This window comes from Bidens hawaiensis, unplaced genomic scaffold, assembly GCF_021521415.1.
Source record: "Bidens hawaiensis isolate Kalapana, Puna unplaced genomic scaffold, B.hawaiensis_p1.1 tig00021378_1, whole genome shotgun sequence".
Lineage (NCBI taxonomy): Eukaryota > Viridiplantae > Streptophyta > Magnoliopsida > Asterales > Asteraceae > Bidens > Bidens hawaiensis.
In genome coordinates, this window is record NW_027493320.1 from 10352 (window position 1) to 27462 (window position 17111).

Sequence of the window (17111 nt, forward strand, 5' to 3'; positions counted from 1 at the left end):
ATTTTATAGTAAAAAAAAATAAATGGGTTTTGGTTCTCATCAAACCCATATAGCTTTTAAACCGAGTTATGAATCTCATTTATTTGTGAAATAACTTATCATCAAACCATAATTATATTATTAACTTTCATACAATAAAAAAATTAAAAATTCAAAAAATAAATAAATATTAAAAATAAATAATATAAAACAAACTCAGTAATATAGAGATAAAAACTAGTTTACCATATTTTAGAATCTTTTTAATGCCCAAGAAAGATTTTGCCAAACTCACATCAAGATAGAGAAAATTGAATTTCAAGATATATCATATATGTACCATACACTATAAATATTGTGTATTTGGATATGATTTTGTGTCATTTTATATAAAAATAATTTTGTTGGCTCAATCTCAATGATCTGCCCATCTACCTGCCAGATATGTAACATTTTTAATTCCTTAGATATCCCATTAGTGCTGCCAAGAAACCCCTCTGGCATACCTTCCTCCCATATCTTTATGTATTAACACTTATTATTTCATTGCCAATCTTCATCTGATTATTATTCATTTGATCATGCAAGACCTTACTACCAAACCCGCCTGCGACAAGCCCGATGAGCTAACCGCGGTTACAAGATCAGGCCAGAGCATTTTCATGTCAGCTTACAAGACCAAAGTAGGTGATCAGTGTTGGCTGATCACCATCACTTGGTGCAAGAACATGTTACTTCATGGTCTATCCGTGTCTATAGACGGTCCACATGCGAACACCAAGTGCAAACTCGAGCTAAAGCCGTGGTACTTTTGGAGAAAACAAGGGTCCAAAAGCTTTGTTTTGGATGGGAAGAGTATAGATGTGTTTTGGGACCTAAAATCCGCAAAGTTTCATGGTGAAACCGAGCCGAGTTCTGAGTATTATGTTGCGGTTGTGTGTGATGAAGAAGTTGTTCTTTTGTTAGGGGATATGAAGAAAGACGCGTATAGGAAAACCGGATGTAGGCCTTCGTTGTTTGATCCGGTTTTAGTATCGAGAAAGGAGCATGTTTTTGGGAAGAAAAGGTTTTCGACACGTGTTAAGTTTCACGAAAAGGGCAGGTTTCATGAGATATCGATTGAGTCGAAGAACACGAGTACCGATCATGGGGTGGATTCGGAAATGGAGATAAGAATTGATGGGCATTTGATGATTGATGTGAAACATTTGCAATGGAAGTTTAGGGGTAATGAGTCTATTAATTTCAAGAAAGTGAATATTGAGGTTTATTGGGATGTTCATGATTGGCTTTTTAGTCCTGGTATAAGGCATGCACTATTTATAATTAATTTGACATCTCCGGTTGGAGCGATTCCGATGGCTTCTCCTACGGTATCTTGGTCCTCGCAGTCCATGAGCCCAGGTTCTTCAGAAGGGTTTGATTCAAGTGGGTTGTATGAGTTTTGCTTGTTTCTTTATGCTTGGAAGCTTGAATGAGATCAAGATTAATATTACTTGATCAATTTATATGTTTGTATTGCTTTTATGCATTTTTAAGTGGAATTATTTGTCTTTATACATTTTTTGTATCTACATCCAAACTCGATATATGATCCGCGTTATACTTTGTGTGTAATCTTGTATATGGGTGTTCGTCATTCGAATCGGATAAACTGAACTACCCGAAAACCGAACCAATAAACACCCAACTCTTTATCAATATGATTGCATATTTGCATTATTAGTATATACACTTCACACTTGGACATTTGTGTTTTTTGTATGTAAGTTCAAGCCCATATAAATTCTCATTTGGGATAATATAAACAAGGCCACTCTCAGGCCCAAATCTACTTTTATGTTATTTTTATTTTTCTCAGGTTTTTTTATTGTAAATATTTAATACTAGTTTACTTTGAGGATCTTCTTCAAACAAAAAAAGTAATTAATTTTGTTGATGAATTATTTATGTTAATTAATAAATTTGTATGATTAATATCATTAATGATTGTTGTTCCTTAACGAACTTACAAGTCTAAAATAATCTTTTAAAATTTTTTGATCATGTAATTTTAAATATTTAGTAAATAATAAAATATACGTTCACCTGTTTTATATTATTCAAATCTACTACTTGTTATTTCTAATTCTAACATATAAAATTTAAATCAAAACTACTATTTTTTCCATCTACCAAATAGTGCCGCGAAGGCGTTTACTAGTTATTTTAAAGTTCTGTCCCATAACGTTTATATAACTCGACAATACATCTAAACATCTTAATATAATATACGTGTTACATATGACTTGTATATGTATAAGTATTTAAATTGTGTGGACCAAAAACCCTAGCTTTACGAGCATTATCCTTGATTCATCCATGTCATGAACAGAAATGAACTCGACTCAATAATTCCTTCATTTGGGTGTCCTTTGTCTGGGTATGATCTTTAACAACTATGTTTGTTAAATCTACACGTTTTAGTATTGTAGTGTCGCACATTGGGCATTTGTACCAAACCTAGAAGAAGGTCAATAATTATGTTAGCCGACAAATCACAATTTTGTAAACACGAACCATGAAAAAGATTCGCCTATATATAGTCATGCCATGGCTTTAGAAGTTAGAAGCATGACGGTCACTAAGGCAAAAAAAATCGCAAAATAAAATAAATGTCATATAATTATATGAATGAGGTGTACAAGAAAGAGTCATAAGATCGCTAGAACACAAACAATGTAGTTTTCTTTTTGTTACACTGACAGATATATTTTTTTGTATAAAAAATAATAATAGAATAGAAAAAATGAAATCGGGTGTCACTTTGCAAAACCAAACCATTTTGCTAAGAAAAACGGGTTCTTTCCTTTCTCTCGAACCGGGGCGCTTGATTTTGCTGGTGATGGAGTTTGTTTCGTTGGTGGTTTTGGTTTAACTGGCACAAGATAGTGATGTTAGAGATGTTAGAATCGACGAATACTTTTATAGTTAGAAGATATAATAATTCAATAATTTTGAAAAATGTGTTTTTTTTCTGAAGAAAAAAGAAAATGGTAAGAAAATTAGTACCGGGTGGTGCGTTTGGTTTTGGTGGATTTTGATCATTTCTCGAGCTCTTTTCAAATGTATTAGGGGATTGATGCTTTTTCTCAAGAGCTTTGTCTTTTGATGGCGACGTATTCTCGAGGTTGCCTGTATATTACAACATGACTTATCAAGAACACGTAAAGAAGTAGATAGGCCGATTTTGACTCATTCACTTATAAACAAGTGGTTTCCTAAAACTATTTTTGTATAAAAAGTTAAAAACGACCAAGAAGTGTCTTGGGTTAACCTAACCAGTACTAAAAGTTACCGTTTTTAATCAATTACCCACCCGCCTTACGTGCCCAAACTCGTTCACGACACATGAATTTCACTAAAATTTGTCTTAGGAAGCATGAAAACTTACTCTCACTAGGAGGCTTCCCATAGTTGTGCCTAAGAGCTTCAAAGAAAGCCCCATCTCTTTGTTCTTGTGTCACTAAAGCCAAAAAAACGAGAAAAAAAAGTTATCGTCGTGAGCTAGTAATTAAGGGTAAAGTAGTCATTTACACGAAGAAGCTTATAAAGAATCGTACGTTGATCATACAAACTGTTTCCATAGTTGGGTGCAGAACCAACCGCAAGCAAACGTGCAGCCTCGGTATCTTTAGTTGTAGCTATGCTCAAATTTTGCGTATCTAATAAAATTCCGGCAAGCTGAATTACATAAAATTATGCACTAAGCATTAGAAGAGTATTTCACCACTAAAAACACATAAGAAAACTAGTGATCAAGTGATCAACCTTTTGAACTATCATACATAATGGTGTTCTTAAAAATACTATGAATATGAATAAAACACTGTTACATACCATGAGTTTCTTCAAAATGGGGCTTTGAAGTAGATCATATGCATCTTCGCAATAATTATCCGTAACAATCGTGCACTTGGATCCAACCTATTCACATTGGCAACGATTACTAAAAATATATATGGACCTAGTTATTTTGATTAAGCCGATTAAAAAGTGGCATGTAACACATATATTAGTGTTCTTACAATATGACCAGACCGGTGTGGACTAGCCAGACTAGAAACCAACCACACGACCGATGCATTGAGCGATTTGGACCGTCTTCGTTAACGGTGGTTAGACTGGATTTCCAAAACATGTTTTTTTTTTCACATCTTATTTATTGACATCATAAATAATTTAAAATTTGTGTTTTCCACAGCATGTTTTACATTAGTAATATTTATATTTTCAATTTTTTAACCTATATATATGAGGTTATTCGGTTTTTTAAGCCAATTTGGGTCGCGGGACTAGTGGTGTAGTGAAACAACCTCATTGTCTGGTCTGGTAATGAAAACATTGGTTCCATGTGAAAAAGGCAAATGAGGTTTATATAACTATGAAGTTTATGTACGAACCTCGCCATTAGTCTTCAATATTTCTTGGCCGACGACAACGATGCTTAACTGCTTCTTCATCATTAACACCTCCAATTCTATCTGATGTCCATACATAGGATTAATGTAACATAAAACTTTACATTTTATTTACGTACTAAACTACTAAAGTCTAAAACAAACAAACCTCATTAGAAAACAAGATAGAGGTGGCATCAACACCGGCATGGTGAAAGAGCCAGGCGGCCTGCCGCTGCTTCCACATCTTTCCCCTACTTACATTCAACACCGGCACCACCATTTCCACGGTGGCACCACCGTCCCCAACCACCCCATTTCTCTTTGTTCTCATCTTAGTATCCAACAACCACGCGTAAGAAATAGCTGCCACCATCGAGCTTGTACCTACATTGTTTCAATGGTGCCAATCATGTTGGGTTGACAGTTTGATAGGTTTTGGGTTCACGGACTGACTTCTTCAACCCAAACCTGACCCATATATTTATTTGTGACGTGGTCGTGTTTTGGGTCAACACGTTTATTGTTTGTTTGTGAATTTAAGTAAGAACAAATACCATAAAAAACCATAGTATTTCATATAATTTTCCATAAAAGTCCCTTAAACAATTATTAACACATTCAAGTCCACATACATGTTAACTTTGAACACAATCGTGAATTTTCTTTTATGTGCAAAAAATGTTGGCGGGTAAAAAAACAAAAAGTATGTTGTTTTTCTATCGTTTTTTCCTAAAATCAAACACTAAATGATATCACCTTTTAAATAACCTTTTGTTTAAAATCCCTTAAACGGATTAACATGTAAACATATTATTAGACCACCGTGTCATGTTAACTCATTTATAAAACATATTGTGTTTGCATTGACCTATATATTATTCCTTCAAACAAAAGAGAATTAATATTTAATCAAATAATGAGAATCAAACTTACTGTTTGAATGTCCAGAGAGCACAATCTTTGCTTTCCCATTGATTTCACCATTCAATAGCTTAAGGATATTAATTCTTTGTTTCTTCAAGAACCCATTAAGATCCAATGGATCCACATCCGAGTCCTTAACCTCCCCATTCATAGGACTGGAACGTTTTATAATTTTGTCTGTGAAACATGTCGACGAGGAAATCGATCTCCGTTGAGCGGATTCCACTAGATTCCTTGGAGGCGAAAGAATTTGCTTATCCGGAAAAGAACACGTAGAAGATGATATCGATCTCCTTTGAGCTGATTCATGCAAATGTTTTGGTGGAGATAGGGTTGTAGTGTGAATACTAGTTCTTTTGGATGATAATATTGTTTGGGGCTGTGCTAAATTCGGGTCATTTTGGAATCGTGATCGTCGGTGAGTTGATAGCCGTGGTGGGACCAGGGCGGTGGTGGGGTCGGCTGCTGCCATTGTGGTCATGGTGGCGGATGGTGGTGTTGGTGGTAGTGGTGGTGGGGGAGACTGGGGTTCGAATCTGGAGCGGCGGTGGGTTGATGCTCGAGGTGGGATAATGTCAGGAGGTGGTGATGTGGCGCTGAGAGCAGGATCGCTAGCGTTGGGTGGTTTGAGGATGTTGTTGAACCATTTCTGGACGGCGAAAGCGGGGGATTGATCGGTGGTGGGTGGTGGAGAATTTGGAAATGAGTCGAGAGCGGTCTGAGAGTTGTTACGACTGTGAGTCTTGTTTGCGGATTTTGTCAGGATTTCTCCCGTGAATCCGTCCACTGATCTGTGTCTGTTATTCAGTTTATTGTAACATTCAACCGATCAGACCCAGTTATATTCTAGTTATTATTATTTGATTTATCATTTATCATTGTTTGTCATTTAAATTTTATAATATTTTTTTTTCATTAAAATATTTTTATATAAAGAGTAATTAATAATTTAATAGGTAAAAACATGAAATTACCTTCTAGCTGATCTTGATAATCGATCTCTATCTGAAGTGGATAACCTAGGTCCAGACACACCAAACCTAGGTGATCCACTGAGCCGAGAAGGCGAATGCCCCTCGGCTCGTGACAAGCCACGGTTAGGCGAAGAGGCTACTAGCTTCTTGGCTTCCTCTAGCCACTCTTGAGTCAACCTACTACTAGTACTCCTGGTACTCGAGTCAAAATCATCATCTTCATCCACGACATCCGCACCATCACCAGTAAGATTATACACTTTTTTCTCATTATTTACCGCCCCAAAGAACATATCGTTCATAAAATCCGCAATGTCAGGCACTTGCTCTTGGCCTCGACTCCCTTTTCGTCTATTCTCGACGAGTTTCCTTTGAAGGTTCTCATTTCCTACACTTTTATTAAATCGGCGTGGTTGTGGTTCCATTAACGAATGTGAACGAGCATGCGAACATGCACCGTGATCGGGTTTGAAGATGAATTATGCCGTTAACAAGGCTGAGAACACTAAGATTTTGATTAAGAATTTTAAAGGGGTTGATAGCCGGCAAATGGAGCAACGATGTCGTTTTGTTTGTGTAATATTGCATAAAATCCGGCATTATTATTATATAAAAAAGGAGATGATATCTATGTGCCATTAGTGTTGTTATAAGATGCTCACATTTGAAAGGTATGTTTTTGAATTTTTCTTATGTGATAAAAAACATATACTTTTTGTATTTTTGGTCTTAAAATATGTTTTTTTTTCATGGCCTGTACCGTATTAAAATGGTGTGATGTGTTTAGAAATGTACTTTCAATGACTTTTAGCAAAAATTGCACTATACAACTAGGCAATCACGATATAATTTTAAGCCGAAGAAACGGTATCATTTAACAGCTGACTTGCGAACGAAATCTCAATATTTGCTAATTCGCGATCACATTAGATTGCGAATCAGTCGCAAAAGTTGCTACTGTTTATTTCGGTAGCTAACCAGTAAAAAAATCAACTTTTTTATTAATTGTTTTTTAAAAAGAAATAATATATCTATGTAGTTTTTTAAATATCATTAACAAAACATAGATGCAACTGTGTTAAACTTTCAATCTAAAATAGTATTTAAATTTTATGTATCATTTGTTTCTAAATATTTTTTTTGATGTTATCAGTTCTTTTGTTCGGTTCAACCAGTATACCGATAAAATCGTTTACTTTATGACAATGTTCGAATACGAAAACAGTATAGATATTAAGGCTGCCATAAACCTTGAGATAAAAAAAGGCTTGCTTTTAGACCTTAATTACTCGTTTTGAATGGATGGCTCAATGGTTACTCATTTTCTAAATAAGTTTATGCAGTGCATAATATGCACAATGTGTACTTGGATAAAATGCATAACACTTTATTTCATAGATGAAATTCGTAAATCCAGAAACATATATAACTTTTATGTGCTATACTAATCATGGTACATATTTGATAGTTCCTTTGGATTTGGGTTTTAAAGTGATTTAGGTAAATATGGAAAATTTATGCAAAAAAAAGTCATAGTTGTAGTTACTTGTAATTTTTCTGTGGATTCATTTGCTCTAGAAAAGATACAAATTTGAGTTCTTTTCTTGTGGGACTAATTTTAAGGAAATAAACTTTTGAGTTTTGATACTCAACAAGCCTTATGTAATATACACATTTTGATGCAAAACGGACACGTTACTATAGGACTAGTTACGAATTATAAAACAAGAGAGCCTAGATGTTGAGCAACATGAAGTGAAAGTATGAGGAGTGTAGACTCAATCTACGACTTTGTTAAAGAAACGATAAACGCGGTGAACTTAGGTCAAACAAGTCAAACCAAACCAAACTCATAATGAGAAATATTTCATCTAGGTTATGAATCCTTTAAAAACACAAACCTTTTTGTTAGTTTTAAGTAGTAGCCTATGAGTATTGTTCTATATTTATACCCTAGTTATTTTATATTTAGCACAACTAAAACTAAGATTTGGAATGCAAGTCTAGACTAGGCTTCAAAAAGATATAGTGAAAGTGAAATAAAGTAAGAGCTTTTGAGCCCTCATTTCCCTTGGAGCCCAATTTCTAGAAGAAGAAAAAAAAAGAAATTTATATGTAACGGTGAGTGGTTTATAATTATACACATGGACAGATGTAGAAATCGTATAATTTGAAGAAAAATGTAAATATGTTTTTTGACGAAAAGGAACCAATTTTATTATCTGCTTTAGTTTGAGACTTGAGCAATGGACGTAATAACCTTCGACGCTAGAAAACCTTTTTTTGGTAGAAAGAGAGAGACTATCGGGGGTTCAAATTAGGCTTCTTTTGTAACTTGGAGTTCACTCAAAATAAGTACAGAAATAACTTGTTCGAAATCAGTTCTTTTGTAAATGAGTCAAGTCATTGGCTCAACTTCAAGCTTGACCCTGGTTCAACTAGGTCCGGCTCATTTTAGCTCATTTAAGTTTTTTTCTTAACAATTTTATGTTATATTGAAAAAAAGAAAAGAAAAAAAGATACCCATAGCAAGAAACTTAAGGGGTAAACAACATGGTATTCGAATTCTCAATTAGTTTGTTTAGCCTTGACGATGTATATATATATTCTTCATTGTGTTGTGTCTTATTTTAATCTTAGTTAATTATGTTATACATTTGATAGTAAGTTGCTGGATTTTTAAAATCCTTTTTCTAAATTTTCTTTCATATTTGGTTGGGGCTGTGTTGGATTGGATTTCTTAATGAATCTTAATTCTCTGCTTAATTAGCTCACTAAAAATTAATTTAATTTACAAAGGAAATGGGAGTAAATTAATCAATTAATACGAACACGAGTTTGATTAAAACAAGATTTTTTTCATCTTTTTAACGACAAACTAACATATTATTAAATACTCGTACAAACCACATATACCTGCACTTTGCAAGATTTGAATCCTCGACCTCTAGATTAGTGTTGTGAAGTGAAATTTCACAACCAAACAATCAAATAACATAAGACGGTAATTTCCATTATATATTCAAAACTAATTACAATAAAACTGAGATTAACAAAACACTAGAGATTAGAGAAGGGAGATGTTTCTTTTTCTTATACTTATTACGTGTGGGCCATGAGTTGGTTTGTCTGGTTGGGCTCATATGGATATTGGGTTACTGGGTTGAGCCCATAAGATTCATAACAATTAGGATAGAGGAAAGAAACTTTACCATGTCCACACCATATTTCTTGAGATGGTTTTCCAAAATTAAAGAGAAATGACAAAACACGTCTTTTATGTTTGAACGTTTTTTCAATAGTAGTCCTTTAGCAAACTTAATGTCAGAGAACATACTTGATGTTTCAAATCCCTACCAGTTTACGTCCTTTGACACTAACCCCGTTAACTTTTCTCGTTAAATCTGGTAATATGCATTAAGGACGAGGCTAATTTTGTAAATTCACACATATATTTAATAAATGAATAAAACAATTAATATATATCTCCTTTCTCTCTCTATCTCACAATCTCCTCTTTCTTTATTGTTCACCCACCACCATCACCGTCCCTTTCTTTCTAATGGCAACACCAAACCCTTGTTTCAGATCTGAATTTTGAATCGGGTCTAAATCATCACCGCGTTGTTTGAGATCCGAGCAAAGAGTTTGACAAGCAGAACTAAACCCTGCTTAGATATTGTTTCATTAGCCGAAATTGGAAGTTGCAGGCTAGGTTTTGAAGGCAATGAGAGGGTTACGTGGTGGCTGGGGGTTTCAAAGTTAGGACACCCCTCGCCGAAAAACAGTTTGTGGTGGTGATGGATAGAATTTGACGGTGGATGATGGCAAAGAGAGATAGAGAGAGAAAGGAGAGAGAGAGAGAGAGATTATTTATTTGTAAATATATTAACTGTTTTATTCAATTATTAAATAAATATGTAAATTTACAAAATTAGCCTCATCCTTAATGCATATTACCAGATTTAACGAGAAAAGTTAACGGAGTTAGTGTCAAAGGACGTAACCTGACAGGGATTTGAAACATCAAATATGTTCTCTGACATTAAGTTTGCTAAAGGACTACTGTTGAAAAAACGTTCAAACATAAAGGACATGTTTTGTCATTTTGTCAAAATTAAATACATTCAAGGTCTCAGTATGTAACATCTACATAATGAAAGAAAAAACACAGGTAACTCCATGATTTAGAAGCCTGATAATGATATACTCTAAACATGAATCATACAAATTTATTGTCGATCTTACAAGATCTTCCCATTCATCCTATGGAAACCAAATTCACAATCGCGAGTCAGTTTCATCCATATCTCAATTCCATTATTAGTATACGCTCAACTTACGTATTTTGCCTACGTCAACGTCTCCTTTTGTTTCCATATACGAATATATTACGTATTCTTGTACTTATCACATGTGTGTACGATCATAAGTCGGCAATCAAGCAACTTATTCTCGTTTTTTGTTTCGCCCTTTGTCATTTTCCGAAGCATTTCTGGACTATTTTATACTTACTGATAACACATTTTGGCACACAAAACTAACCTCCAAACAAGTCGAGTTAAAAATGACACGAATCTGACCCCTTGAGCATGCTTAAGAGTCATCTTACATATAAAATGTTAACACTTTTGAGTTTTTCTATTTTGACTCCTTCAAAACATCCCCAAGTATTATCCTAAGATATTCTTGTTAACGTTGTAAGCACCACCATAAAACCATGGCTTTCCGTCATGGGCAAAACCGGTATTTAGGGTGCAGGTTAATCAAACTGGTAACTTTTCTATTTTTAGATGCAACGCAACACAAAAAAAAAATGAATTAACGGATTTGATCAAGTACTCTAGTTATTCTTTTTAAATGGTTATCGGACAGATTTTTGTGGTCATAATTGCCTCAAAAGCTTATCTTCTAGTTTTATGGGTTGCAACGTCGAGTTATCATTATTTATATGACCCAAACTGAAAATTTGAAAGTCGAGTTCATAGATATCTAAGCATCATAATCCGACCCAATGAAAAAGAAAATCTTGGTTCCGTCACTGTTTTCCACGTAAACTGTGCACCTTTATTTATATATGAAATAATCTTTGTCTACTTTGTAAGTTAAAAAGTAACTTAACTTGACAGTTAAAGTCAAATTTTAGATGTTTTCTTTGTCACTTGGGATATTAGTATATACTCACATGGAGATTGTGTGTATATATAGGACCTCCAAAAGTGTAGGCCTTGAAATATGTTCTTAACCTATAATCATCACTAGATTTATAAGTGAACATCTTTAACTTCAAGCTTCAAAACATCAACTCAACTCACCAATGAAGCTTCCTTTTGTATATCTTATTAGTTATCTAATAATATTATCATGTTTTGTAGCAAGTTGCCATGGTATCACCTTCTCTTCCCTTCAAAAGACACTTATTGTCTCAGCTTCATCTCTACTAGGCCATGGTATAATATTTTTTTTAACTTTCGCCGTTTATATCGCGTGTTGGTTTTTATTATTTTGAGACCGCGTAATTAGTAGAGTAGTTGAAACGAATGTTTAATGAAGTTTTATTAATTTCTCTAACTAATTCTGAATCTTGAAGATTTAAAAGCTGGGAAAGATGAACTCACAATAAAATGGGAATTCAACCAGACTTTCCATCCGGTACCGATTCGAGTTACAAGACTATAAAACTCAAATTATGTTACGCACCCGAGAGCCAGAAGGACAGACCGTGGAGAAAGACAGTGGACAACTTAAAGAAAGACAAAACATGCCAACACTTGATTGTTGCAAGGCCTTATAGCCCTTCAAACAACTCATTTACTTGGACGGTTGAAAGAGACGTCCCTTCGGCTAAGTTTTTTGTGCGGGTGTATGCATATGATGGTCAAGAAGTTGCGGTTGGGTATGGCCAGAACACGGACCACAGCAAGACTGTTGACTTGTTTTATGTCCATGGGATCACGGGGCGTCATGCCTCGATTGATGTTGCATCGGCTTGTTTTTCGTTGTTTTCAGTTGGTTCGTCGGCGGGGTTTTTTTATTTGGAGAGGAGAAAGGGGAAAGTTTTGGAATACAAGTGAGGTGAGAATAATGTAATGGTTGTTTCTCTTAAGTTTAATGAATGATTAATGGATGATTAAATTCTAAAAGAGTGTGATGTGCTTGTGCATATAAGTGTATATGGATTAGACATAATAAGCTTCTTTTATGGAAAGGCATGTATGTGTTTAGAATAAATTATATGGAGTTGCTTACATGATTTGTTTTGAGTCATAAATAGAAATACAAACATTTTCACAATACGTTTCTGCCTTGGGCTGAGAAAAAACCGATTAACCAAAACAACATAACGGACACAAACTTTATTTTAGCCGGAAGACGTTAGGATATTTGTTATACCTTGTTCCAAAATCGAACACACTGAACATGGGAACTGAACTAGTTTGGATGTTTGCAATTAGATTTATGTCATTAAGTTCATTAATTTGACACCAAATTATAGGTCCAAATTAATTACAATTTTTTTCAGTCTCAAAGATTTAAAGCCCAAAAGTAAGACTGAAAACCGACCCTTAGCCGCACCAAGCCCGTACATATAAGTATAAAACAGAAAAACCGAAATTGCGGTTTCGTTTTCGGTTTGGTTTGAGTCTAAAATCAACCAAAATGATCCAAGCACACCCTTATTTCCCTCTAGATTAGTTTTCAATTTCTTTACCAAAACAAGGTTCGATCGAACTTGTTTTATTGATAAAATGTTGGTCAAACTGATAAGCTTGGTTTAACAATATAAAACGGGTCTAGTCTCTAGGTTAACACTTTTACATTGCCAAATCAGCCAAACAGAAAAAGGGGGGGGGGGGGGGGGGGGAAGGATCGGAGCTGACCGGGTTGAAAAACCACTCACGATTTTAGCCCTATGGTTCAGGTTCAAAACAGTATTCAGTTTCCAACGGTTTTTTTTCCACCTCTACTGAAGTTATTACAAACTTACGGAAATATAAACTATCAAGTCTGGTAATCGTATTAGCCGATATGTTAGATCAAGGGTTAATGTTGAGTTTGTTGTAGATCAAGATGCTCTAACATTATTAGTTTTCCAAAGTTGACTTAAAAGACGGTGGTTTATATGTAGCTTGTTATACTTGTTCACAGCTAGACGCTATTGGGTGTTAATCGTGTCAAGTTGAATTAAAGAATCTCAATGCGATCCATATACTTATTTGTGTTCAACTCTTTTATGATTTATCTAAAAGAAAACCTTAAAACAGGCTGATTTGTTCTAATCAAATTGATGTTAACTCAATTTGATGTGCTTTGTAAAAATTGTGTAACATAGGGTGCAGCAGATGCGACCTGTTAACTCAAAACCTGACTACTTTCATGTCGTATTTAACAACATCACAATTGTTGCATATAATAAAGGAGATCACTTTTATACCTCATATCAAAAAGGCATCATGTGCAAATAATCATACAACTAGTAAATAAGTTAACTTCCTAAAAAAAGAGTACACAAATATAACTACCAGTTTAGAACCAAGCCACCATTGAAGGTCCTCAAAGAATCAAATCAAAAGCGTCGTGGTTTTTCCTCTGCTACGTTTACTCTAATCGCTCTCCCGCCAAAGCTCTATAACATACACAAACGATCATACAACTATCTCAGCCTTCAAGCAATAAACTCATTAAATTTTTAAAAATTTAATATAAGATTAAATAAACCTGTCCATCAAGGTTTTCAATAGCGTCATTAAGTTCGCTTTCAGACGACATGGTCACAAAACCAAAGCCTCGTGATCGACCACTTTCGCGATCATAAACAACTCGTGCATTCACAACTTTCCCATATTCACTAAAAATTTGCTCGAGCCGAACGTCATCAGCATCCCATGGCAAATTACCAACATAAGCTCGGTATGAGAACCCGCTTATCTGAGTCGTGCGTTCGGGCCTTGATCCCTTCAGTGCAGCGTTGTTTACAGTTAAATACCTTCCTCCTAGTTCCTGTTTCAATTACAACACGTCATTATTGGTGAGTGACTGATGCAATTTTAGCTAATCGGACCCAATAATTGGTAGTCGGTCAAAATGGGTCAACTTCAGTTAAAATCTGTCATATTCCGGTCAAAATCTTTGAAGTATTTGAAAATTGTAGTTACTAATCCAATCCGATTAATAAGTTTGAAATATTGTATATATGTGTGTTGTGTGTATATACATACGATTTTGAAAAATTACATATAAAAATCGAATCCAAAAATCCATGTTAAGTGCTAGTTGGTACCCCACTGGCCGACTAGTGCCTAGCGAATTCTACAACACATTATTAATAAAAGGTTATAATAATAATTTTCAAGATATACACATATTATTAATAAAAAATATTAAAGTTGTCGGTTTGATTCGGTTAATGCAGTTACTTATACACATATATGATACAGCTATCTTAAAAAATAAAAATGTATTACCGACTAATCGGTTCTCTACTAATTCGGTTAATTCGGTTATGGTTTGATGACTTACGTAATGGTGGAGCATTTCAACAGTCTTGTCTGCTTCTTCAACTGTACTCATAGTCACAAACCCAAACCCCCTGCTTTGATCAGTCTCTCTATTGTAGATAACCTAATTCAACACACAAAACTGTACTTTCAATTGTATCAAAACTCCCCAGAATCAACTAGGGGTGTAAACAAGCCGATCCCCTCACGCGCTACTCAGAATTGGATCGATAAAAAGCTCAAAATGATCTGAGCCTTATTGAGCTCAACCCAAGCCTCGTATAAAGCTCATTTAGTTATTGAGCTCGAGCCTTGTATATAAAGAACTAAAGATCGTTTAGGCTTGTCGAGCTCGAGCATTTTTAAGTTTTAACTTATATGGACTACTGTTCTATGTATTTAATTACACACTGCTTTGGCTCGTTAAATGTATCACACACGAGCTCAAGCCTAGCTTAGGTTCGTCGCTGTTTAAGGGTTCTCTCAAAATTAAAAGAAAAGTAATTGAAAATATTTACAAATTAATAAATAATAAAATAGTCGAGCCTAATATGAGCTCGAGCTTTAGAAAAAAAAAAAAAACTCGAAATGAGACTTTCTCTACTAAATCAAAATGAGCAGGGTTTGAACCTTGTCTAGCTTGGGCTTGTTTACACCACTAATTAATCAATACACACACAATGCAAAAAAAGGCTAAATAAATAAATAAATAAAACAATAAAAAAAATATAAAAAAAAAATACAGGGTAGTTGCTATTTGGCTATGAAATAAAGCCCATTTAATTATCATCGAGTTTGAGATCGTTTAGTCTCGTCAAGATTAACAAGCCTCATGTATTTTTAAGTTCTAACTTTTAACTCATTTGAACTTCTATATAACTGCAAAACCGAGCTCAAACGGCCCGTCATCATCATCGTACTCAGTTCATCCCACCAATAGTAAAGCTATGGTTACCTCTACCCTTTAGAAATAGAGAGGCTGCTTCCGGTGAGACCCCCGGCTCGATAGTAGTTTTGCATCAAGCATTGGGCATAAGACACATAACACTCAACTGTCCGGACACCGGCTGATTGGTGCATGTACCTTTGTCTTTCGGCCATTAACGCCACCACATGATGCCTGATTACTTTCCGCCACTTTTAACGTTATTTTCACGAAAATAGTAAAATAACGTCAAAATTAGTGCAATTTCACTTTTGACCACCTGAGGGCCCACATAATAAATACATTATATGCGCGCACCACAACTAGAGCGTAATTAATAACACACCCCTAGTTAATCAACACACACAATGCAATTAATAACACACCTTAGAAACCTCAACAACACCAGCTTGTTGAAACAACTGAGCTAACTGCTCACTATCCACATCATACGGCAAGTTACCCGCGAACTTCCGGCGGCTCATAATTCTCCTCCGTTTCTGCGGAAACCGGAATCCCTTCCCATTCAGAAACACCATTATCAACAGCCATAATTTCATTTTCCCACGTTAACTTTTGTTCATCTGTTTCTAGAACCAATGAGCTGTTGTTGTTATCTTTGGACGTAACAAAGGTTATAAAGTTTGGTAAATTATGGTTTTTTTATGGAGTGAAATGGGTTTGAAGGAAGTGGTGACGTGGAGGTTGGTGGGTTGGTGGTGGTGGGTTTTGAAGGTGAAAGTTGCTGGAGATGATGATGATGATGATGAGAGTAAGCAGGTGTTGGAGATGATGGAAGCCATTGTTATGGGTTTAAGTTTTTAAGGGAAGATAAGGTTTATGGTTTTGAATTTGATGATGGGTGAAGATGGGCTTTCTTTGCTATTGACATATTTTATTCGTGTGCCCATATGAAATGGTTTCAGATAGAAGAATTGGAAAATTGAGTATTGGCAATACCTGGGTCGAGTTCGAGTCTGGATATTGTCTTTATAAACAATACAATACCCTATGCATCGAGTTCAGGCCAGATATAGAATAAGGTATTTGAATACCCTATTTTCGGGTATTGAAAAAACTCTATTTTCGGATTTTTAGATAAATCCATATTTCGGGGTATTGAAAAAAAAAAACCTATTTTGGGGGTTTTTTGGGGCTTTTTCTCAGATATTTTTCAGGTATAGATTGGGTTTTTTAAATAATTTCACTTTTTTTAAGTATTTTTCGAGTATTTTTCTGGTAATTTCGGGTATAGATCGGGTATTTGAAAAACCCGGTTTCGGGTATTGGAAAAACTCGGTCCCAATTATCGAGGTATTACCAGGTACAAATCGAGTCCGGTTCCGGGTACGGGTTTTGGTAATGAAAT

The 17111-nt window shown here is 35.0% G+C and overlaps 2 protein-coding genes and 2 pseudogenes across 4 annotated transcripts; 2 read left to right on the plus strand and 2 right to left on the minus strand.

Moving 5' to 3' along the window:
• The first annotated feature begins 394 nt into the window (after window positions 1-394).
• LOC143563381 (uncharacterized) lies at window positions 395-1671 on the plus strand. Its single transcript, XM_077050934.1, has one exon. The coding sequence runs from the start codon at window positions 561-563 to the stop codon at window positions 1455-1457; it is 897 nt and encodes a 298-aa protein (XP_076907049.1). The 5' UTR covers window positions 395-560; the 3' UTR covers window positions 1458-1671.
• Window positions 1672-3211: 1540 nt separating this feature from the next.
• On the minus strand, window positions 3212-5669 carry LOC143563382 (uncharacterized). Its single transcript, XM_077050935.1, has 6 exons — window positions 5355-5669; window positions 4588-4805; window positions 4422-4502; window positions 3859-3945; window positions 3582-3702; window positions 3212-3484 (listed from the first exon to the last, which is right to left on the minus strand). Exons 1-6 carry the CDS (start codon window positions 5494-5496, stop codon window positions 3330-3332), a joined length of 804 nt encoding a protein of 267 aa, XP_076907050.1. The 5' UTR covers window positions 5497-5669; the 3' UTR covers window positions 3212-3329.
• A 4799-nt stretch (window positions 5670-10468) lies between these two features.
• On the plus strand, window positions 10469-12550 carry LOC143563384 (high-affinity nitrate transporter 3.1-like; annotated as a pseudogene). The gene is made up of 2 exons (XR_013140657.1): window positions 10469-11769; window positions 11910-12550. The product of XR_013140657.1 is annotated as a high-affinity nitrate transporter 3.1-like (transcript).
• Window positions 12551-13815: 1265 nt separating this feature from the next.
• Window positions 13816-16640, minus strand: LOC143563403 (28 kDa ribonucleoprotein, chloroplastic-like; annotated as a pseudogene). Its single transcript, XR_013140663.1, has 4 exons — window positions 16129-16640; window positions 14840-14941; window positions 14039-14320; window positions 13816-13946 (listed from the first exon to the last, which is right to left on the minus strand). The product of XR_013140663.1 is annotated as a 28 kDa ribonucleoprotein, chloroplastic-like (transcript).
• Window positions 16641-17111: the final 471 nt, after the last annotated feature.

What these genes read in the sequence shown, in the direction of transcription:
- LOC143563381 (XM_077050934.1), top strand. Translation starts at nt 561, where the DNA reads ATGCAAGACCTTACTACCAAACCCGCCTGCGACAAGCCCGATGAGCTA.
- LOC143563382 (XM_077050935.1), bottom strand. Translation starts at nt 5,496, where the DNA reads ATGAATGGGGAGGTTAAGGACTCGGATGTGGATCCATTGGATCTTAAT. An exon ending in GCTCTCTGGACATTCAAACA is followed by an intron (nt 4,806 to 5,354) that starts GTAAGTTTGATT and finishes GAAACAATGTAG; the next exon opens with GTACAAGCTCGATGGTGGCA. An exon ending in CTATCTTGTTTTCTAATGAG is followed by an intron (nt 4,503 to 4,587) that starts GTTTGTTTGTTT and finishes TATGGACATCAG; the next exon opens with ATAGAATTGGAGGTGTTAAT.